Source organism: Anabrus simplex, chromosome 1, assembly GCF_040414725.1.
Source record: "Anabrus simplex isolate iqAnaSimp1 chromosome 1, ASM4041472v1, whole genome shotgun sequence".
Classification (NCBI taxonomy): domain Eukaryota; kingdom Metazoa; phylum Arthropoda; class Insecta; order Orthoptera; family Tettigoniidae; genus Anabrus; species Anabrus simplex.
The window spans coordinates 563,094,097-563,119,450 of record NC_090265.1 but is presented as its reverse complement, the minus strand read 5'-3'; the positions used below and the strand labels follow the sequence as shown (position 1 = coordinate 563,119,450).

At 42.3% G+C, this 25,354-nt stretch overlaps 1 protein-coding gene and 2 non-coding genes across 3 annotated transcripts in view; 1 reads left to right on the top strand and 2 right to left on the bottom strand.

Annotated features, from left to right (window-relative positions):
- The window catches only part of LOC136869768 (AT-rich interactive domain-containing protein 5B-like), a 377,104-nt gene extending 371,791 nt beyond the window's left edge, over positions 1-5,313 (top strand). The window contains exon 3 of the mRNA XM_067144874.2: positions 5,186-5,313. Coding sequence (XP_067000975.2) covers positions 5,186-5,266 — 81 coding nt within the window. The 3' untranslated portion in view covers positions 5,267-5,313. The remainder of the gene's footprint in view (positions 1-5,185) is intronic.
- A 3,027-nt stretch (positions 5,314-8,340) lies between these two features.
- LOC137497095 (5S ribosomal RNA) lies at positions 8,341-8,459 on the bottom strand. The gene has a single exon (XR_011017633.1). It is a non-coding gene; the product is annotated as a 5S ribosomal RNA (ribosomal RNA).
- LOC137497178 (U6 spliceosomal RNA) lies at positions 8,460-8,566 on the bottom strand. Its single transcript, XR_011017713.1, has one exon. It is a non-coding gene; the product is annotated as a U6 spliceosomal RNA (small nuclear RNA).
- Positions 8,567-25,354: the final 16,788 nt, after the last annotated feature.

Below are 25,354 nucleotides of genomic sequence, written 5' to 3'. Positions count from 1 at the left end.
TTTATGCTACCCAATAAAATTGAGGGGGGTGTGGGTTCTCATTCTTGAAAGGTCTCGAATGTTCCACGAGGGTATTTAAACTGCTAATTTTCCGGTCTCCGGGCCACTTCAGTAACATCTATCCGTGTGTGATTATGTAGCAGGGGGCGGGAAGCGCTCTTTCTTCGGGCAGCAGTTCATCCATAAGGTAATGGCCTTTTATTAACTTCTTTTCTTGCTAGCTCAGCAGTTTAACCCTCGGGGCAGGTTCGAAACTTTTATCATGTAACTTTCCTTTAAAATGTGAAAGACACTTGATATAAATTCTGTCTCTTTAACTACAAATTGGGATAGAGAGTGCCTAACCCTCTCGACCTCCCACTCATTTTGTTTTGAGGTGACTACGTTTTCATAACAGCTTCCCTTCTCTTCGTAATGTAATAAAGTTTTCCTATCGTGTCACCTCCGTAGTATGGGATTAGCCCTTGCATATGCGGCCTAGTGCCAGGTAGGTTTTAAAAAGGTGTATTAGGAGTGCAAGTTACGCCTCCACTCGTGTTGGTATTTTGGGGCCATGTAATTATCCTGTTTCTTTACTGAATAGGCCTAGTAGGTTGGGTATTTTTACCCCTGTTCTTGTGTGCCTGGAGGGCAGCTTGAAGGTTGAGTTTGGTGTGGCCTTTGAATAGGCTTGAACTTTGAGAGCGGGTTGCTCTTTCTTATATTTGGTTTCTGTGTGCCTCGAGCAGGCTTAACTGGGTAATTGGGAGCTAGTGCTCCTTGGCATGGTTGGTGTTTTCTGCCCCTTTGTTGAACTTTGGACATAGGCAAAGTTGGGCTCATTGCTCAAGGATTGCGCGTCTGGGGGCTCGAAGCCCAAATCCTTTAATAAATTGCAATTGTACATTCTTAATTTGTTGATATGCTACTGAGTACCTGTTATACTTGTTATTTCTTGATCTTGAAAAGAAAATATAACCTTTGTTAAATTTTAAATTAACTTTAATTTCGTAAGTTGAGACCTATTCATCCCAGCACCTCCTTTCACCTCTGCCGGTCCACAAAACATCGTAACAGAGTGTATTTGTTTCTGCGGGTGGACCACCACCAGTTTTCAGCAGACTTCTCTGTTCTGCTGCGAATTCCTCCGTCCTCCGAAATTTTGATTTTTTTTCCAAAGCGTTATTTGGTTGATCTACATTTCTGGAGACGTTAATGGAGTTGGAATTGAACTCGGCTTCAACGTTTTATACTCAGTTTTCGTCTCCCGAAGAGATACACTGTCGTTTTGTCCGTTTTCGACAACGTTCTCTTAGCTGACGCCGTTCTTCTTCTGAAAAGTCTTGCATTTCGGCATACTTTCAGAAAAGAAAGTTTGAAATATTAGCTACTGGAATCACTTTTATTAATCACGACAAAACTGCTGTTTGAACTCGTAATGAAGATCTGCGAAAACTGCGCTTGACACCGTCTTCTGGATTCCATGCTTCTTTCTGGTCCGTGTTCTGGCCGATGCCATGAAGCAGTGCTGCCAAGTCATCAGCTGCAACTTAGGCTGATGGCACACGGAGCAGTTTTAGCCGAGTTGGCTGCCGAGTCTGCAGCCGAGTTGGCGCATGGTTCTATTGCAGGGCCTCTCAGGGTGCATGCGCCTGGTGCATGCACTGTGCACGGTGCAAAAGACGACTTCGCTTGGTTGACCAGAGTGCAAACCTCCACTCCTCAATTTCGAGCAATAGCTCTGTCTCTCTCTTTCCCCACCCCTGTCTCGCTCGCTCCCCCTGTCTCCCTCGTCCTCACTTGCTCCGTAGCGCTCCAAATCCGAGCTGAGTTGAGTCGAGCTTAGCTGAGTATCCCAGAGACGAAGCGTTGGTCCGAGCCGAGCGGGACCGATGCACTGTGCCAGAACTCTGCGCCGCTGTTTGCACGCGGGAGATTATGGGCGTTTGAGAGGCCCTGTTCTATTGTATCAGATGAGATGAAACAGACACAGCGGAGCTCGCCGACAGGCGGCAGATTTGTCGACTCGACCTGTCGTTTGCTGACGGTGCAGCGAGCGTTTTGAAGACTTTGTGCGCGCTCTAGCGCCATAGATTGAATACATTCAGCTGAATTTATGCGGCGATTGCATCATTGGAAAGTATTCCTGTATTGGATTATTAATCCGCTACATCTATGGTGCGGAGCATTCGGGAAACCTGCCGTTGGTTCCCACCTCCTTACCCAATTCCATTCACCATCATACATTTCATGTTCATTAGATCCTCAACTGCCGTTGATCTCAGGAAGATCATCTGGCTATGAAATAATGCCATATCAATTCATCTCACCTCATCCCGGACCTCATATCAAGAATTGGAGCTAAGGAGTCGACATACATACAATATTAGGTTACTCCTCGCTATGCCGGTTTAAGCCCGGTAAGGCAGCCTTTTTTTTTTTTTTTTTTTCTGCATTGTGGTCTCAGAATTGTAGTTTGTCTTGCTTCATCTAACGTCGCACTTGGTCGTGTGTTTTGTCACAGTCGACAAAACCCGTTCTCTGTATCAGTCACATGCGGCGGCAGACTCGGCAAAAACCGCTCCGTGTATCATTAGCCTTATTGTATGAGTGAATCGACGTAAATTCTTTTTTACCGATGAGTATCACATAAGCCGTGATCATCGGCAACATATTTGGAGGCAGTCTGCTCAGGCTTCAAGTCTCACACTGTCCAGCACATGCAGCAAGGTTGTGGTTCCCTGATGTTTATGGGTGGCATTATATGGAGCCTTCATACGCCACTTCTGGTCATGCAGAGCATTCTCACAGCTGTACGATACAGGGACGAAATCCTTCGAACCATAGTGACACCGTATTGCCAGCATATCGGATGCATCCACTATGAGGTTCTCATTTACGACTTCCTTTGTGATCACGATTTCGCTCGACTAAAACGGCCACCATGTTCCCGGACATGAACCATACCATTCATGCCTGGGGTAAATTAAAGAAAGCTGTTTATGGATGTTACCGCCCACCAACCACTCTGAGAGATCTGCGCTGTATCACTGTTGAGGTGTGGGACAATTTATACCGACATATCATTGATAAACTAGTGGACAGTATGCTAGGACAAATTCAGGCATGCATCATTGCAAGGGGACGTGTTATCCGGTATTAATGTACTGGTGTGTGCTGTATGCGGTAACTCAAATTGAAAGGGGAAAGCCGTATTGTTGTAGAGGCTTTCATTTGTGGTCTTGTTGGGCAATAAACAACACTGATATGGTACCTCAGGTCTCTCTCTCGTTTTTTATAAAGTCAGGAACTCTTTCATTCGAGGTGACGCTAAACTTTTTCTGATGTGTGTAATTTAAATATGAACTTTTTGGAAGCCAGCTTCAGTGGTGTAGGTTACGTGCATTGTTTAAAAATGAATATAGTTAATTGAATAAGTGAGAGTTAAATGTTACCTATTCTCCGGACTGCTTTACTTCTAAATTGACGTTTTAGCCGATTTTGGCTCTGTCTGGTGGTTATGCGCTGAAACATAGACATCCAACCAATCCCAAGCTGCCATTCATACAGATATTGGCAGAGTGCGATCTCGAAACCTAGTTGCCAACGCTAATATTTACATTCACCACGTTGTTAACCTATCTCGCTGTGTATGGTATTCGGTACGGTTCGCGATCTTTTACATTTTTCTTCAGTAATGAGTGTTTTTCATATTACTCCTCCAGTATAGAACAGTACAGCGGAGTTTACAGTTTAGCACAACATAAGTTAGTACAATAAAGGTTTAATAGCTCACTGTGTAAAAATAGCTGTAGTTTTATTTACATCCGTGTATTGGTTAGTACTTCGTGCGTATTAAGGCTGTCTCGGTGTAGTTCGGGAAAGACAGGTGGCAAGAAAGTGGCTCTCTTATTGTTAGTGTGTTTTTTAGTTTCGGATATTGATAGTGTGTGTAAATTTTGTGAATTCGTTTCCAGTCCCGATTCATTAGCTTTTCTGAGTACGGTATTGCATTTTACGAGGGCTGTTTACCGCGGTCGTATTGCATCAGCTGTTCTCGCGGCGGTAGCGCGCGGCAACAGAGGTAAGGTGATGCTCATTTGTTTTGCGAAACGTCAATTTAGAAATAAAGCCGTGCGGAGTACAGTAGACGAATTAATTTGTGTTATAAAACCGTGTAGAATACCACCTTGTCCGTGAACTATTACACTGACTTCTCGTTTCCTTGGTCAGCCATTCAGAGAATAACTATAGCTAACAATATCCAAGCAAAACATTCCATTTAGAAAAGCAATCGTACCCGCAAGTGTAATAATAGTGATGACATTTTGTATAGTCTGCGTTTTTCATTTTTTTTTATTTCCTTGAAATTACAGATGATTATTAGGATCCAGAATACTTTACAAATGTATAAATTAATAGCGTACAGCAAGGCCAGTAAACTTTAAAATTCTTTGTAACCGATACTTTTTCTTGAAAATGGACTTTTTTTTTTTTGCTTTACGTCGCGCCGTCACAGATAGGTCGTATGGCGACGATGGGACAGGGAAGGGCTGGGAGTGGGAAGGAAGCGGCCGTGGCCTTAATTAAGGTACAGCCCCAGCATTTGCCTGGTGTGAAAATGGGAAACCACGGAAAACCATTTTCAGGGCTGCCGACAGTGGGGTTCGAACCTACTATCTCCCGAATACTGGATACTGGTCGCACTTAAGCGACTGCAGCTATCGAGCTCGGTAAAAAATGGACTCCTTACTCTTTGCAAAAGTCGAAAATATAAACCATCTCTTCTTCGTCTATCATCATTAGAGTTCTTTATTGCAAACAAGTTAACAGATTTTCAATCTCTGAGTTCATTTCAATCATTGTAATATTTAAGATTACCGGCTTTACGTTATGTTACATGCATTTTATGTACCTTTGTTCAGTTCAAAATGTACTCTCCTACAATTAAATATGAAGTGCTCTTGTATTTAGTATTTATTTAAGTTTTTAGTTTTTCTTGTTCACCGTGTTAGAATCGTTGTATTCTATATTTAATGCAGACACTACATGAAGGGGCTTATTTCAGTCATTACATTCGTATTTAGTAGTTGCCTTAATGATGAATTCAAAACACTTGGCTTTCTTTGCACTTTCTTTCCAATTTTTGTATTAATGCATTTAATTTACTAATTCGTAGTTTATATTTTACGATTTTCCCTTTCAGGTAAGTTTGGACGTTTCGAGATATATCCGTCTCAGCTGTTTTTCACTGCCCTGCTCCAGTCAAAGTAAGTACATTCGCTAATTGGTATATTGAACTAACTTTGTGCATGGGCTAGCCACTAGTTCTCCTCCAAGAAGTTTTGATTTTTCCTTCAACTTTTCGGAATGGCTGCTTCAAAGACTTTCATGTATATTATGTTACTCTCTAGAATTTCACTTCTATAGCTCTATTATTCTGTCTTATAAGAATATGAATTACATACAGAATGTAGGGCAGTACGAATCAGGGAGAGCCGAGAAAGATCGTTGGTTGATTAATTATATAATTAGTATTTGATTTCATATCAGAATCCAGAATGGAGGAGGATGCCGGAAATTAGTTGGACATAGAAAAAGTCAATCAATAGGGTCCTTAAGGAAATAGATGAAACAAGGGAATTGATCAACACTGTAGAATAGAGGAAAACGAAACTCCTTGGTCACACACTTCGACATAACACATTCCTCACGACTATGCTGGAAGGAAAAGTTCTGGGTAAGAAGGGAAGAGGAAGGCCGAGGAATAAATATTTGGATTCCTTGATGGACAGGCTGAATTTGAAAAAAGTATGTTGACTTGAAACGCTCAGCAGAGGAGAGACAAATGTGGTTGCAGCGACAAGGACAGGAAATGAATGAATGAATGAATGAATGAATCCAAAATATCAGATTGATGCGTAAGTCCGTAGCATTTTAGATGTGAAAGGACGTGTTATTACACATTTAGTTGTTGCACGTTTGGGATAATGGGAAAGAGGCCCTCTTAATCCCTAAACAGATTTTAAAAATCCCGCCCCTCTCATAATATAATAGGCCCTAGCTCGTTCTTCCCTTCCGACGGTCCTTTGGTATATTTTGCTTGTAGGGAGAGACAGCTTATTCCTAGTGTGCTGACTCCTTACCAAAGTGACCACGGATTGCAGTGTATGCGAGATTATTTTCGCTACATGTTTACGTTGCGCTAACAACTTCAGTTTTCGTCGATTGTGGTAAATGAGAGGTAGTGACAGTGGCCCTAATTAAGATACATTGTATGAAAATGGGAAACATCGAAGAATATTTTAGGAGTACCGACGATGAGCCTCGAACCCATCTTCTCCCGAAAGCAGGAGCATGTGAGACCAAGAGCATAAGTATCTGCACCATCAAGTCGTCGCATGTGGACGCTCCAGTTGAAACATAGCCACAAATCGTGTTCAGTTTGCCTAGTTTTTGTGTATAAAAACTATCAGATAACCGTTCAACTATGGCAGATCTTCGTTAATGTACACGTGAATTTCTTTCGGAGTTCATTGTTTTATGCTTGTGACGTGTTTAATCGAAGGAATATAGCGACCGAGGCGAAAAGAATTAGGCCTATGACACTTTGATACCAAAGAACAAAGAGATTGACCACAGTAAAACATCCTCCATGATTATTTCCACTGAGTGGTAAAATCGGTGCAGAAAACTGTGCCATGTGGACACATTTGGTTAGCACAGTCGTTGCTTGTGGACCGATCTTAAGATGTAATTTATTGTCCCTAGTACAGTTCACACCTTCAGTGTTGAACTTACCATTGCTTTATATGCGACAACGACCATCAGCTTGCTTGAAGGTCCTTCTTGGGCGCTAGGGTATTTATAAAAGAGCTTTCTCAAATTACTTGCTGTGTGGACAAGTGCGCAATGACTTGCAGCACCCATTCTTCTCATGTCGTTAAGAGTTGCGGAATGCCACTCTTGTGATCTGTGGGTTGCGGAGATGTACGGTCATCTGTCCAGTGGTGTTCTGTGAAACCGGTCTTTAACTAGACATTCGAATGTCGAAAACCTGAAATAAGGTACTCTCTGCAACAGTGGCGCTTCGTGACATTTTACTCTGGCAGGGCTGTGCCGCCATCTTTTCACCCTGCCAAATCGGTCCAGTTTTCACTGACCAGCACCACGATATTTTTAGATAAATAATAATAATCCTGAGGCGCTGGTTGAATAGAAATCTGCTACTGAGACAGAACCATCACGTAGCGAAAATCAAATATCGCCGAGCGAATTGACCGTGCGGTTAGGGTCGCGCAGCTGTGAGCTTGCGTTCGGGGTATAGTGGGTTCGAACCCCACTGCCGATAGCCCTGAAAATGGTTTTCCGTTGTTTCCCATTTTCACGCCAGGCTGTACCTTATTAAGACCAAGGCTGTTTCCTTCCCACTCCGAGTCCTTCCTTAGCCTATCCTCGCCAAAATGCCTGTTAGTATCGGTGCGACGTAAAGCAAATTATATAGAATAATACATTGGTAAGCGAACAAAAGGTATTATCTTAAAGTATCTCAAATACAGAAGCCCTACAACCTACATACCCTCAGATTTTCGACAAAAAAAAACATATTTATATGACCACAAAACAACTAAGCTCAACACTCGATATATTTTTCAGGTAGAGGTTCAACAAACATAGCCTAATAAATCACAACACATGCAAGAAAAACGAAGGGGTTCATGTATCCGTCAAAGTGTGAAAACAGCAGAGCGAACAGCACCAACAAAAAAACTCAACAACTGGATCCGAAAAACAAATGTTGTAGATTATGAAATGTCAGTCAATTCAAGGCCGTTATTTTGAATTACAAAGTTCTTACACTGATGATGATGATGGGATGGCAATATACATGAAAATAATACAAAATAGAATAGGTAACCATACTTTAACTGACTTGCTTATGTACTAAATCCATTTTCCTCTCCTGCTCCGCGAAGTGGTTGATGGCACGCTCGTTGAAGTCACGGACGGCCAACGGCTGTTCTTAATTTTCCAAACCAAACCAAACCCCATGGCACTACAGCCCTTGAAGGACCTTGGCCTACCAAGCGACCGCTGCTCAGCCCGAAGGCCTGCAGATTACGAGGTGTCGTGTGGTCAACACGACGAATCCTCTCGGCCGTTATTCTTGGCTTTCTAGACCGGGGCCGCCATCTCACCGTCAGATAGCTCCTCAATTCTAATCACGTAGGCTGAGTGGACCTCGAACCAGCCCTCAGGTCCAGGTAAAAATCCCTGACCTGGCCGGGAATCGAACCCGGGGCCTCCGGGTAAGAGGCAGGCACGCTACCCTTACACCACGGGGCCGGCAAAAGGGAATTGAGCCAACGGCACGTGGTGTTCCCAAGCGGTCACCCATCCAAGTACTGACCACGCCCAATGTTGCTTAACTGCGGTGATCGGACGAGAACCGGTGTATTCAACATGGTATGGCCGTTGGCAAAAATGTGGAACGCTTCACGATTTTGTGTGTCATCCTTGCGCAGGGCCCATGCTAATCTTCTCTGTATCGTTCCAATTTTAGTATATGTACCGCCGAAGCGAGTACGTTCTTAATTTTACTTTATTTTTATTATTTTATTTTTAATCCTTCCAGTTGTAACGGACTCTTCACCTCACCGGCAACTACTGTTATCAACCTCGCCACGCACATAACCCTTTTCTACAATTAATATGGACTTACCTTCATCTGGATACACACCGCATTTTCTCTTCAACTGGAATTTATATACTTATGTGGATTTGCACACATCATACCTTGCACGAACTCTGCCTTATCCACCTTTCCGACCGACGATAAACTAACCTCCCTTTCGCTGCCTGACGTCATGTGACATTGTCCGCTTTGTCACGCATGCTCCACTAACTTCTGGAATATTCCAGACATATGTCTCATTATTCCACACTATAAATACCCGGCCTTCCTCTGAATGTGGGAGAAGAAGCAGAGCGCCGCCTGTTCACCTCCGGAGCAACATTCCGAGGCAAGAACTATTCTGTGATACCACCTCCCCAATCAATACTGAATCAGCTACAGAACGATCCTGGCCTCGTACCCCTTCTCCATGAGCCCCCACCCCCGATAACAACAACCACTACCACCACCACAATTACTACCTCTCCCTGCAATCTGGCATCAACCGTGATCACTACCAGCGTAACCTGCCACCCCTCCCCAGTCATGTCATCATCTCTCCCGAATCCCACGTCACGCTCACCCCTGCAACCCCCCATCACTACGCAGGAACTACCTCCGCCATCGCCGTCAGTCAACACTTCGAACATTCCAACATCGATCCAACAGTCACCATCGCCCCAGCCCAGGCCCAGCTGCGTGCTACGTGGAATCTCTCCGAATATCGCCGAGCCGGAAATACTCCACGAACTCCGAACTGCAGGCATCCCCGCACAACGGGCCATAAGGATACGCAACAACCACGGACCCACTTACATGGTCCGACTACAGCTGCCATCCGAACTACACGTCCAGCAACTCATCAGCTCAGGAGCTCAAGTATTTGGCCAACATCATAGAGTGGAACCTTCCTATTCCCCGCCCAACCACCGTACCCCTGACCACACACACCCCCGTACCCGACCACCTCCCACTCCAATCCCAGCATATCCAACAGTCTACCTCACCCCTCCCAACATAGCATACATCACCCCGCGACCTCCCACACCTGACCTTCGCATCCTCATCACCTCTCTCCAACAATGCACAACTACTCTCCACCTCCTAACCTCATACCTAATTCCAGGCATATCAACCCATCTATGCTAGAGTCACTGCACCTACCCTTCCCCGCTCCATTTCAGCAACATATAACCCTCCTAATCTATATGAATGTACAATAGCTTTAAGATAACATCAATGTAAACACTCAAACTATGATATAATAAAGCACCTAGCCATCTCTCCTACACATTCACATCCTTTACCCACCTCCTTCTTCCGTCACATCTCCCCAACCTGCCCGCATCTCTTGGCCAGAGAGAGGGCGACACCCTCTAGGTGGCCCGCCCCACCCCTTCAGGGTGGGGAATGAAAGCATTTGAACAACAACAACTGAATGTGTTGAGATGGACTTTGGCCTGTGTGGAGGGAGGAACCTTTAACATCATCTCCGTCTTTAGCGACATGTGCCCTGGACTCTCCATTTTTGGGCAGAACTACTTGGTTCAAGATGAGGTATGACAAACTAAAAATGTCCTTATTGTAAATAATGCTGTGTTGCATTTGGAGCTATTTTATTTGCAAATTTTGACTGGGAGCAGTGCATTTCCAGGCCGAGATTTTACTTGCATTTTCAATTTCAAAGCCTCTATTGACTATCCAGTGACTGTTTGCTTTCAAAATGTGCGTGTGGTATATCCGCAACTCTGCGACTCCTATACACACTTGTGGTTAATGCTTCACCATGTATGTTTTGGTACACTTGGAGACTGTTTCATTATTGTATACAGTGACTTAAGCCAGTAGGACAATCTTTATTTGTGCCTATTTCGGGTGTTAATTGAAGAGGTGGCAACTTTCACATGACATTAGACTTTGCTTTGTAGACTTCATGTTGGTATACTTCAATCTGGTAACTGCGAACATTCTTTCTTATTCTCGTAGTTCAACATTTTTCTTTAAACTGTATTCATCCCCTTTTTGTCCATCCCTTTCCTCTCCTGGCCCCTTTTCTTATTTGCTTTCATTTTCTTGAATATTTTACTCTTGATGTAACTATTTGTATTAATTCTGGTTGGGAAAATTCCGTATTTGTACTGACTTCTATTCTTCTAATATTGTAAGAGTTTGATTTGATTTTTCTAATATATATATATTTCCAAATTTTTATCTTGGTTTCTCATCTAATTTTCACCTGTCATGTCCCTTATTTCTCCTGCCGTTTTTTTTAATTTTTTTTGAAAATTATCTAGCATCGTTTCCACTGCGCTATCTGTGTTTATTCTGGAATGTTTATTTGAAGAACCCTTTTTACCACGGCCTCAATTCTCAATTTGGCATTTTTTTCATCGCGTAAATTTATTCCCTACTGTTTGTAAGCACTCGGTGTCACTGATACTTTGGATTTCCCTTGGCTGGATTTATGAATAAATATATTCATATATGCATATACCCCCATTGAGGGGTTTTACACAGTTAATTGGACTACTACTCTTTTATTCAGTGATTCTTTCTTTCTTTCTTTCTTTCTTTCTTTCTTTCTTTCTTTCTTTCTTTCTTTCTGCTGTGCTGGAATTCAGCTGATTACTGTCATGACTATTCTAAATTTGTTCGATTTGAAATTACCATCCATTCCATTAGAATTGAGTGAGTGATGGACGTCGATATCACTTAGTACAACACGGCTTTATGAGCCGATATGTTACATCAATTGAGTTTAATTTCCTCTTTCGTTATATATTGAAAATGTTGTCATGGCGACAGGGAATTGCAGCAGGCAATAAGTATTTCTCTCTCTATCTCTCCGTGTATATTTTGTGCGATGGGAGAATTGAAAATGTCCTTTCCTCTCAAAGTCGTGAAAATACGTGTCATTCGCACATCTGCAGCCGGCGTGAGCCTGACAGGTATTGGAAATACGTATTTACTGCTTCAGTACAGATATTTATCTAGTGACCGTACTTTTGTTCGCTTCTCAGTTTTTCAGGGTTGTAATAGGTTGACAGTTGCTCGTTTTGAAACTAGGTATCAGGCGTGCTGACCGAGTTTTATCTGCTTCGAGGAACATGCCAACAGTAATTAAAACACCAGAAGTTGCCTGGCATAGTTGTTAACATTAAGTATGGCTAGTGTTCCTTCTGTATTTACTCGAGGTCACAGGTTCTCAAACTCTTTGAAAACTGTAACCCTAGCCCTCACTCCTGACTAAAATGTTCATGTGCCCACGACAAAATTTACCAAAATAAAGGGTTTAAAATATGATTACCTGGAACGTTATTAAGACAGTATTTAAATGATGGGAGAAAGCTCTTCTAAATGCGGATTTTAATTAATAAGACGAGATTGTGAGAGGAAATGTATTTTGAAAGCACGTCACCTAGTTGTAAGAATCTGTGTCTTATCGATTATTATGCAATGATAATAATAAAATAACACAGCAATCCCTGTTTCTATGAAAGTTTGTAAAACATTTGATGGCAACCTTGGTGTGAAATACTATGAATGAATAGTTTGAATCCTAATTCCGCCGATGTCAGTCCATCCACAGCGACAACAGGACAAACTTCGTTGGAGGGGACCGAGAACTTCGTGCAGTGATTATGTCCTGTCAGCAGCAAACGGAAATCAGAAACTTCGTAGAACAAGAAGGAATAACATGGATCTTCATTCCTCCTGGAGCACCACACTTTGGCGGATTATGGGAGGTTGGCGTGAAGTCCTTCAAGTACCATCTTCGCCGCGTCATGGGAACTGTGTCTCACTTATGAAAGGCTGACCATCCTCACTTGCCAAAAAGAAGCCTGCCTGAATTCCAGGCCCCTTATTCCCTTGTCTTGCAACCCTGATGACCCTGAAACTCTCACTCCAGGTCATTATCTGATTGGCACAGTTCTCACTACTATTCCCCTGCCAGATCGAGGTAATCTTAAGCTTAGCCTACTGACTAGATGGGAAATACTCCAGCAGCAAGTGCAGAGGTTCTGGCACCGCTGGTCGAATGACTATCTGCATCACCTTCAGCAGCGATCCAAATGGACACAGTCCAGTCTAAATGTGCAACCTGATACACTAGTGGTGTTAAGAGGATAATCTGCCACTATTAATGTGGAAACTGGCAGTGATCACGGACGTTCACCCTGGATCAGATAGACTAGTCCGTGTGGCTACTGTCCGCACCTCTGGTAGGATACTGAAGAGGCCTATCAACAAACCGTGCCCTCTTCCAAACGATGAAGGGTGATTTATGTGTATTGTATTGTATTGTGAACTTGTCCAGTGCAATTTGATCTGAATTATTTGTTTTGATTTCAAATTTACTGTGTGTACCTTGGCAGTTGTATATTTTCAAGAAATTACATTTCTTGGCGGCCGGAATGTTGGGACATTGTATTTGTATTACTGAAGTGGTTTTCGTGTGTCCCGCTCGGCTGGTCTGTTGGACGCCCTTAACAGTGGGCTAGAGAGACTGTTGGACTTGTCTTGGAAACAATGATAGATTGCAGACTTAAACTGGACTTGCTATGTTTCGCTTATCGCGCAGTTTTAAGCAATGATCGCTGTGCGCTGTTGTATGTCTGAACTTACGTAATTTACTAGCAGTTTCTCGCTGGCTCCGCTCGCAATGTACCAAGTATGTGTTGTTCGTCACTATCCTCACGGATGTATTTGCAAAGTTTCGAGTTGATGAAATAAAGCATATGATCTGCTGTGGTGATAGAATGTAATATTATGTTAACAAAACTCATAACTTTTCTCAGAATCTACAAATTACCTCAAAGGAAAGCACTTGATCCACTGAGTGTTTTTAGACCAAAATGAACTGCGTACCTCAATTAGAACGAAAAATATGATTGCTTCAGTGAGAAAAAATGTTGAAGAAATGAGACGTCAAATTGAATGTGCACTCATAACTTTCCTCAGAGTTAACCAATTTGAATAGTTAAGAGCTGAAATGAAAGAGCTTGATCCACTGAGTGTTCTTAGACCAAAACAGACTCCGTACCTCAATTAGAACCAAAGATATGATTGCTTCAAAGAGATAGAAAATTGAAAAAATCAAACAATTTGAGGAAGGTGGAAGTTAAGTAATTTATAGTACCTGATGACAAATCTGTGCATGAATACCTTCCAGTTAAAAAAATGAAGGAAATCGACCGGATAGAATGGCTGGACTGACTGACTTTAGTTTTCATAATTTTTTTAACATATAGATGTAAATTTGCATAATAAATTAGTATTAATTGTCTTCCATATATGTTTTACATCATGAGCTACCAGAGAGATGTTGTTTTACCAGCTAATTATTATTATTATTATTATTATTATTATTATTATTATTATTATTATTATTATTATTATTATTATTATTATTATCGTGTTAGATCGAAAATACGCAGATGGACCATTTGGAGCCTTTCAAGTATTTAGGATATGTATTCTTCCAGGATAATAATATACTACGTGGAATTGAATCAAGTGCAACAAAGCTCTCAGTTGTTATCAGCGGCACTATTCAGCGTCATTCTGATAGAAAAAAAATTGAGCTCTCGAAGGAAATTATCTTTACAACGGTCCATTTCCAGACCAACTTTGCAAGCTGGGTGGACTCAGGATGTCTTATTCACAAGTTGGAAGGAAGAGTCATGAAAGTAGGGAGAAACATTGCTAGTACAAATAGACGGGAGCAATGGCAGAGAATACTCGGAATGAGGAGTTAAAGGACTTTAGGAATAAACTCTATGAAAGAAGCTGTGCGCATAAAGCGCCTTATATATATCAATGATATGTGTAAAGAAGTGGAATCAGAGATAAGGCTTTTCGCACATGATGTTATTCTGTACAGAGTAATAAGTAAGTTAAAAGATTGTGAGCAACTGCAAAATGACCTCGATAATGTTGTGAGATGGACAGTAGGCAATGGTATGATGATAAACCATTTTGAATAGTCAGGTTGTGAGTTTCACAAATAGGAATAGTCCTCTCAGTTTTAATTACTGCGTTGATGGGGTGAAAGTTCCCTTTGGGGATCATTGTAAATAATTAGGTATTAATATAAGGAAAGATCTTCATTGGGGTAATCACATAAATATGATTGTAAATAAAGGGTACAGATCTCTGCACATGGTTATGAGGGTATTTAGGGGTTGTAGTAAGGATGTAAAGGAGAGAGCATATTTGTCTCTGGTGAGACCCCAACTAGAGTATGGTTCCAGTGTATGGATTACTTGATTCAGGAACTGGAAAAAGTCCAAAGAAAAGCAGCTCGATTTGTTCTGGGCGATTTCCGACAAAAGAGTAGCGTTACAAAAATGTTGCAAAGTTTGGGCTGGGAAGACTTGGGAGAAAGGAGACGAGCTGCTCGACTAAGTAGTATGTTCCGAGCTGTCAGTGGAGAGATGTCGTGGGAGGACGTCAGTAGACGAATAAGTTTGGGTGATGTCTTTAAAAGTAGGAAAGATCACAATATGAAGATAAAGTTGGAATTCAAGAGGACAAATTGGGGCTAATATTCGTTTATAGGAAGAGGAGTTAGGGATTGGAATAACTTACCAAGGGAGATGTTCAATTTCCAATTTCTTTGCAATCATTTAAGAAAAGGCTAGGAAAACAACATATAGGAAATCTGCCACCTGGGCGATTGCCCTAAATGAAGATCAGTAGTGATTGATTGAACCATGTCAGGCGAATGAAGCAGCATAGATTACGTAGGAGAGGAAACAGACTCAGCCGGGGAGGGTAAGAGAAGTAGAGGAAGACCAAGACGATGATGGTTTGACTTAGTTTTGTAATTATTTATAGATAACGATACAGCTTAACTAGAAGATTGTGGAGGCGTATAAGTCTATGGTGAAGATATATTTATACTATTATTCTTCTTTCTTCGTCATGCCCATTCAAAGATCGCGTTAGTACTTGTTCGTTGACCTGATGGTTTCCGCCTTCTTATCCTCCCAAAATCCCTTCATAACTGCACTGTGTTGCATATTGCATTCTGTGGACCACTTCCTATCAATTTTCTTTTTAGGTTTCTCCATGAATTCGTGCTTGGCTGTTATTGTACTAAAGGCTCCACGATCTTCTATGATGTCGGCGATATTCATTCTTAGAGGTCCGCCTTAGTTTATTCTAACCAGTTTATTTTGACCTCCTTTTAGTTGATTACATATTACTTTAATAGAGTCCACAAAATCATGTTCGGAGACCGGCTCCATGGCTACATGATTAGCGTGCTGGCCTTTGGCTCAGGATCCCGGGTTCGATTCCCTGCAGAGTCGGGATTTTAACCATAACTGGTTAATTTCACTGGCACGGGGGCTGGGTGTATGTGTCGTCTTCATCATCATTTCATCCTCATCACGACGTGCAGGTTGCCTACGGGAGTCAAATCAAAAGACCTGCATCTGACGAGCCGAATTTGTACTCGGACACTCCCGGCACTAAAAGCCATACGTCATTTCATATATAATGTTCGGAAGAAAATAGCGAATGCTGTTGTACTTTCCTGGCATTGAATATTTTAGCAGACTTAATTATTATCAAAATATAATTCACCTACCTTATAGATAAAAACCCCGTTGATATCCTCAGCAGCCGAGCTGAATGACTCAGACAGTTGAGGCGTTGGCTTCTGGTCCTAACTTGGCAGGTTCGATCACTCTTGTGGTATTTGAAGGTGCTCAGATACGTCAACCTCGTGTCGGCAGCACGTTAAAGAACTCCTGCGGGACTAAATTCTGGCACCTCGGCGTCTTCGAAAACCGTAAAAGTAGTTAGTGGGACGTACAGCCAATAACAGTACTATATCCACAACAAATATTATAGGTTCAAATGTTTCTGAGAAAAGTGTACTTGGGAGGAGCTTGCACATTCCATTGCACTAATTACGAGGGCTTTTAATTAAAGTTGTGACAATATTGATAGAACGCAATATTTAATAAATTAACAAGTACAATTACATTCCTTCAATGTATTCATTCATAAATGTAGGGGACCGTTGGCAAGGCGTTGTCTGTTGATGACAGCGACGGAGCGTCCTACTGCGCGGAGTACGAATGCCACTTCAGGAAATCGGTGGCTTCGGAGGGGTTCCTTCAATTTCGGAAGCAGATCGAAATCACAAAGGACTCATGTCTGGTGAGTACGGAGGATGTTCGCTCCAAATCCGCAGTCTCATTCCGACCCTTGACCCATCGTGCAACCGTCCTATACGGTAATGTATTGTCGCCACAGGCTTCACGGAATCCTCGATAACATTCTGATGCATTTTTATCACGTGCAAACTCGATTTTAATTCACAAACGTTGATCACCTCTCGAAAACATGCTTTAGAGCCGTGAAATAGACATTCTTCACTTCAACGCCACACAGCAACAACACTCCCAACTGGATGCCCGTCAAATGCACACTACACATCGACAACAGTGCCACCTGACCGCTCCCATATCCAATTTGCGCGTGCGCGATCCCCTGCGAGTGGCTGAACTACGTTGCCACTACTTTATTTACAACCCTCGTATTTCTTACAAAATTATACGATTTTTTTGAGCGACTGTGCGTAATTTCTCTGTTTGTTATGTAATGTTTTGCTTACTTATTTTTGTTTATGTATTTGCATTTTAATTATAATGTTCTTGATTGTCTATAACAAAGATTCCATTTCCAAAATAGTAAACTACAAATACATTAAAACTGGGAGCGAAATTACTGTTCTTCGAATCGAGGATTTCCTATTAATCACATTGTTGTTGTTCTTACTGGATATTTAATTGGTCTGGTTTGGTTGACTGTGATCGCGTGCTGCACAAAGGAGCTAGCACGAGCTAAGCGGTCGGACTGTGGTGTATAAATAGCGGTGGACCGAGTAAATAAACATCAGAGAGTTCTCATCGCATGATATGTACACGTGTGTGTAGGAGAGCTGCACAGAAGTGGCGAGTGCAGGTATTTAAGTAATAACAGTGCTGCTAGTTTTTCTTTTGTGTAAAAACCACAAAAGGCAACAATTTAAGTCCTTTGAGAACAGGTTCACATGTGAGTGGGTGTGTAAAATTTGCATTTGACAAGTTACACTCGAGACCTCTCGTTTCGTCTTTTTCTTTTTATTCCATTTATGCTCCTTATTTATACCGGCGAGCCGGCTCCGCGGTTTAGGGATAGCGTGCCTGCCTCATTCCCGAAGGCCCCGAATTCGATTCCCGGCCATGTCAGAGATTTTTACCTGGTTCTGAGGGCTGGTAGGAGGGCCATTCAGTCTACGTAATACAATTGAGGAGCTATCTGATGGTGAGTTGCTGACCCCAGTCTAGAGAGCCAAGAATAACAGCCGCGAGGATTCGTCGTGCTGCCATACGACAACTCGTAATCTGCAGGCCTTCGGAATGAGCAGCGGTCGCTTGGTAGGCCATGGCCCTTCGGAGCTGTTACGTCATGGGGTTTGGTTTTTTTAAATACCGGCTCCTAGGCTAAATGATCAGCGTAGTAGCCTTCTAATTCGAGGACACCACATGTAGCTGAGTGGTTTAGATGTTACAGACGCTAGTTTTTGAGCCCAGATGACGGGTTCTATCCCGCTTTAGTCCTGTGGTATTTGAAGATGCCCAAATACGCCCACCTCGGTTTGGTGGATTTGCCGCTACGTAAAAGAACTCCTGCACAAACAAAATTCCGGTTCATCGTTTTCCCAAAATTAACTTAGTAGGACGTAAAAGTGGTAACATTCTAGAGGGTCCCACTTTCGATTCCCTGGGATCTGGTTAATTCCTCTAGCTCGGAGGCTAGTGCCTGTGATCATCTTTACTTGGATACAACACATCACGAACGACCACAGAAGCACGCAGTAGTTACTGCGTCCTCCACGTAGGTGTGGCGTCAGAAATGTTATCCACCTGTAGTGCTGACCGAACGTAATCGGGAAAAGGCCAGAAAGAAGAATTATTGTAGTGTTGTTTTTAAGTCTCTCCAGTAGCCTCATTCCTTGTTTGGACATTCGCCTCGTGGTGTGGTAGGCTACATGCTAAATGGCTAGCATGATTACCGTTGGTCCAAGGGGTAGCGGTAGGGTTGGAGATGTTATTCATTATTGGTTAATCCCTCTGCTCGGGGGCGGGGTTGTGTGTGCCGTCTTTACAGACGCAGAAGTTGCCCATGGGAGTCAACTCGAAAGACCTGCACCAGGCCTCTCCGGAGGCACACGCCGTTATTATAATACTGTACTTTCATTTGCTTCGCTCGTAAAGTTAGTTGGTACCTTCTGTACGATAAACAATAGTAGAACAGTGACTCGAAACATGTTACATGGGTAGGCCTGTTCCATCCTGACGTAGTACGGTCTGGAGTATTTCTAGTAGAAAATGGTGGACTAAAAATCGAGTCTCGGAACGAATTTCGAAAGTCTTGGCTTCTTTACTTCATCAAATATACAATATAATAAGGTATCTTAGCACATAACTTTAAATCCAGTCCTGTAGTCAACTCATACATCAGGTTTTTAAGTTCCTCTAAGGAGTTTTCCCGTACTTTTCACGACCCTTTCTATTCTTTATTCTATAGGCCTTTACTCATTTCCTTCCTCCGAGTTCTCTGACGCAGTTGATTAATCGTCATCCCATCTGTTCCCAAGATAGCAGAGCTGGATCCAGGCTGAATTCGATGGCATTTGAGGGGGTTTGTATGAGACAGCCCCGTGTCGTTGACTTCCGGCATGTTAAAGAACTCCTGCGAAACAAAATTCCGACACTCTGGCGTCTCTAAAATTGTTTGAGGGAACGCACATACGGATATCCTGTACAGAAAGCTGGCCAAAACTATTTATTTACCAGTATTCTTTTAAAACGATACGATACTTATTTAAAAAAGGTATATCATTTACAGAGATAACCATGGTTTTTTCATATACTGAACTTAAAAAAAAAAAAAAAACTTTTATCTTAAACAGTACCAGTTGAAGTAGCCTAAACCGTGCCAGTTGGAGTATAGCCTTCATTAATAGTCCTAAAGGCAAGCTGTGAACTTGCATTCGGCAGATAGTGGGTTCGAATTCCACTGTCGTCAATCCTGAAGATGGTTTTCCCTGGTTTCCCATTTTCACACCAGGCAAATGCCTGGGCTGTACCTTAATTAAGGGCACGGCCGCTTCCTTCTCATTCCTAAATCTTTCGTATCCCATCGTTGCGATACTGTGTCGGCGCGAGGTAAAGCAAATTGTAAGTATTAATAATCCTTTAACTAGGAGATAAACATTTTTGTTCTGAGAACTAGTTATCGCAGTGTTCTTACGGTCTTATAAAAATCACGATTTATTTCTATGATTAAATATCTACATCAAAAGTCACATATTCAGTTTCTGGGTTCTGGCTTGTACTTCCTTCACTTTCGTGATATACTGTTTCCATTGGCAAAAGAAATTGCAAGACCTCTTTTGAAAACGGTTTCTTTTCTCTTCTTACTAAAGGACGAGATCACGACAGTAATGGGTCTGAATATTATCTGTTTAGTACATCCATGTTACATAACATTCTCGAGAACTTTCTTGCGAAATCAATTCTGTACTGACGGAACATGTTCTTTCTGGGTTCAGTCGCTTCTTCACAAGGCTACTGTTATGAACAGTTGGTGTCATTGTTTGTCACCGGTAAAATCTCGCATCCATTTGTGCGGTTTCTTTACAGAAAATTGCAAATTTGTTAGTTTGTATTTTATTACCACTTGGAAATTATTTCTAACGTAGTACGTATGAGGTGTAAGTCCACTCAAGTTATTCTCGAAGCTCTCTCTAGATCGGACAAGAATCTGGTTTGACCACATGGATAGACGAACGTGTCAGTTCCTTTTTGAATACCTGAAAAATCTTAAGGTACATTTAAACTCGCTGACTTTGTTTGGTGGCCAGTTTATATTTTTAACAAAATAATGTTAACAATATTTTAATATTGTCATGAAGTATACGTTCGGTACACTGTTTGATTAAGCTGTCGAGTTCCGTTCTGGCCATCTTCGTAACATTTGCTTCGGTGTTTGTGAAGGAAATAACTTACTTTGTGACATTCCTTTTTAACTCTATATATCACGTGTCTCGTCTCTAATCGTAAAGAACCATTATAAAAATAGCGTAAATACGCGAGCATTTCTTTTGAATCAGTGAACGAACTTGATTGCAACTTGCATTAAATGTTTTGCAAGGAAACCGTATTCGAAATGCCATCAGTGAACTTCTTTTCCAATTTTTTACCAGTTGTTTTGTACTCGATGCCCCTTTGTGAGACGTAAAAACAAATATTGTAACATTATTATTAATATTTCATTCACTCTTCAGAGATGGGATTGTTAATCTTTATGTTAATAACCTGTAAATTGACGTATCATTCATTAACTAACTGATCCGTCTTCCTGACTATGTGGTCAGCGTACTGGTCTCGGTTCAGAGGACCAAGGGTTCGATTCCCGGACGCCGGGGATTTTTACTGCATGTAGTTAATTTATCAATGTCGGAAATTGGATGTTTGAGTTTGTCTCCATGCACTTCTCACCTGCATACAGTACACCGCACTACCGACAACCGCAGAAGCACACAACAGTGAATACATTCCCCTATATAGCGTTGACGCTAGGAAGAGCATCCGGCCGCAAAACTTGGCCAAGTCCATGTTAAGTGCCGACCCCAGTGAATTATGGAAACTGAAGATGGTTTTCCGTGATTTCCCATTTTTATTTGACAATCCTTTTTACATCCACAGATAGGTATTATGATGACGATGGTATAGGCGAGGGCTAGGAGTGGGAAGGAAGCGACCGTAGCCTTAATTAAAGTACAGCCCGAGCTTTTGCCTGGTGTGAAAATGGGAAACTACGGACAACTATATTCAAGACTGCCGACAGTGAGATTCAAACTCTCAATCTCCCGAATGCAAACTGATAGCTACTTGGTCGGTTTCCCATTTTCACATTAAGCAAATGCTGGGGCTGTACTTTAATGCCATGGTCGCTTCCTTCCCACCCCTAGCTTTTTCGTATCCTAATGTCGCCAAGGCCTACGTGTGTCGGTGCTACATAAAGCAAATTGTCAAAAAAATGGAAAATACAGGAAAAAGAAGAAAAAATCATTAAGTGGTGTGTTGTTCAGGGAAAGCCAGTGTAAACTGTAACCATATGGGACCAGTTTTCCAACGTGTACGCTCCTTCAGCTGTGAAATCCTCCAACACTAAAGTATACCTTCTTCTTTTTTTTTCTCTTCTTGGCCTTTACCTATTTACTTGGGGTCAGACTACTTGTGGATTAAGCCCAGTTTTACGGCCGGATGCTTTTCCCCACGCAACCGTGTGTGGAGAGATTTACTGTATTCACTGTTGCGTGTTTGTGTGGTGGTTGGTAGTGTGATGTGTTGTACATTAATTAACAACAGTTAGGTGCGCGCAGCTGTGAGTTTGCATTCGGGATATAGCGGATTCTAACTCCACTGTTGGCGGTCCTGATGATGGTTTTCCATGGTTTCCCAATTTTACACCAGGCAAATGCTGGGGCTGTAATTAAGGCCACAACCGCTTCTTACCACTCCTAGTCCTTTCCTATCACGTCGTCGCCATAACACCTAAGTGTGTCGGTGCGACGTAAAGCAAATTGTTAAATATGTTATCTTACATGAACACAAACATCCCGTCCCCGAGTTACAGGAATTGGCACTATGTGAAAACGAATCTGTGATCTTTTTTAGTTGTATCAGAACGTATGAATAGAATATACTCTGAAGGAACATTATAAACCTACTGCATCTTCATAATCCCTGATCCATATGCGGCAAATATGTCTCCATTCTATCTTACTCTCTTTTTCTACCACTTATTATCTATTCTTCGGGCCCCATGGCTAAATGGTCAGCGTGCGGGCCTTTGCTCACAAGGATCCCGGGTTCGATCCCGGTAGGTTCGGGAATTTTAACCATCATTGGTTAATTTCGCTGGCACGGGGATTGGGTATATGTGTCATCTCCCTCATCATTTCATCCTCATCACGACGTTCAGGTCGCCTACGGGTGTCAAATCAAAATACTTGCACCTAGCGAGCTGATCGTGTCCTTTTTTTAACACTTTGTTTTACGCCGCAGCGACTCAGATAGGTCTTATGGCGACGATGGGATAGGGCAGGGCTAGGAGTGGGAAGGAAGCGGCCGTGGCCTTAATTAAGGTACAGCCCCAGCATTTGCCTGGTATGAAAATGGGAAACTACTGAAAACCATATTCAGGGCTGCCGACAGTGGGGTTCGAACCCACTATCTCCCGGATGCAAGCTCACAGCTGCGCGCCTCTAACCGCAGGGCCAACTCGCCCGGTCTGAACATGTCTTCGGACATTCCCGGCACTAAAAGCCATGCGTCATTTCATTTCATTTCATTTCACCTATTACCATCTACATGAAAGTTCGCCATTATGCACTTTTTTATTTTAACAGAAAACTAATTGTTAGTCTGGTGCATCTCTTCGGCGGCATCTGCTGTATGATGGTGGTGGTGGTGGTGGTGGTGGTGGTGAATACTGATTATTGTTTTAAGAGGAAGTACAACTGGGCAACCATCCTCTATTTAACACTAAAAATGGAAGGGATCGTACACTTCGAAAAATGAAGGTACCGGCCAAAGAAAGTCAGGCCCCACGTAGGGCGTGAAAATGAGACTCCCTAGGCCTCGAGTGCTCTAATACCGCCGGGGTCGGAAAAGAACAAGTTGACTAAGGGTGGTTGGATAGGATAGATAAAAGTGAGGAGCCTGGCATAAGTGGAAATAATTCCAGGACTCAGCTCAGGGCCCCGTGGTCGCCAACCCGCGCTCAAAAGTTGAGATCCCCTGGGGCCCCTTTTAGTCCCCTCTTATAACAGGCAGTGGTTACCGTGGGGGTTATCTACCGCCCCCACCAACAGGGGGCATCTGCTGTATGGAGAGCTACCGAGATGTACTCTAAAGTGGTCATTAGAGCGGCCTGCCTACCAATTTCGAAACTCCTATTATCACGCTTCTATCTAGCAACGAAAGCGGAATTCTACTGGCCAGACAATATGGCTGAATTATTTTAATTTTGCCAGGTGATGAGTGCGCCGTCAAGAGATCTTGAAGATGCCAATAACATCGACATGGAGTGCCAAGATTTTGTTTACGGTCTTTCAGAAATGGACTAAGTCATCCGGGTTGGAACCCGCGAACTTTTGATCATGAATAGGATTCTCTGCTATTGATTCACTGTGGCAGCTGTAATGATTTTATAAAGGAAGCACACGCGCGCGCACACAATTTCTAAAAATTACCGATTAGCTTAACAAATATCGAAAAGTATGCCACAAAGTTCTTTATAGGTCTATGTTGTGACCGCGAATTAAAATTTGCTGGAAGACAGAAAACAAGTAAGCTTGTTGTTTTACGTGTCTGTTGATTTCATGATCATAGTTTCATCACCTCCATTTTTACGTGGGTTGGCGAGTACGAGCCCTTCGTTGAGTCACGGCATTTGATTCCACTTACTTGTGCCAGACTCCTCACTTTCATCTATCCTAGCCGACCTCCCTTGGTCAAATCTTGTTCTTTTCTGCCCCCGTCGATGTTAGGTTTGCGAATCCTAGGGAGTCTTACATTTTCACGCCCTTCATGACCCTTATCTTAATTCGGTCGATCTTTCATTTTTCGAAGTGTCGACCAGTCCCTTTTTACCTCTAAAAATGGCGTATGGTTTTTAGTGCCGGGAGTGTCCGAGGACATGTTCGGCTCGCCAGATACAGGTCTTTTTATTTGACGCCCGTAGGTGACCTGCGCGTCGTGATGAGGATGAAATGATGATGAAGACGACACATACGCCCAGCCCCTGTGCCAGCGAAATTAACCAATAATGGTTAAAATTCCCGATCCTGCCGGGAATCGAACCCGAGACCCCTGTGATCAAAGGCCAGCACGCTAACCATTTAGCCATTGAGCCGGACTTTACCCCTCTGATTAGTGTTAATATAGGCTGGCTGCCCAGTTGTACTTTCTCCTAAAACAATAACCACCACCATAGACCGTTATCGTTTTTGAAGTTGCACAACACTAGGTCTTCGTTAAGAATTATTGTAGATCCGATATTGGAAAGAAAAATTAACTACCTTATATTGTACATACAATAGAATCATTTCAGCTTTCTCGTTTACGCTTGTGTTAAAGTGGTAATATGAGCAAAGCGCCATTGATTTTCCCGGCCTATTCAGAGCGTTTTATTCAGCTTCCATGTACAGTTACCATTTGAAAGGAAATGAGTTTTACACTGTGTGACAAACACCATGTTCATTGCTGATCGCTTTATCCTGGAATTAGATCCATCATATGTTCGTGTATAAAGTTCCCTATCTGGTGAATGGTTACTCTCGTATTAACCAACATGGTATAGCGTGTTTTGAAAGATAAGAACAGTTTGTGATGAAGCAAATGTGTTGCATGTGGTAAGCAGACAGCACGAGTCTGTGACAGAATGAATATACTAGGATGTAAGTGTGTTGTTATACTTAAAGCTAACAACAAGTATCCCGTAGTAAGTCCTGTTTTTGATATGGCTAAGATTAATAATAATAATAATAATAATAATAATAATAATAATAATATTAATAATAATAAAATAACAGTACTAAACAACCTCAAACTCAGGCACTATAAT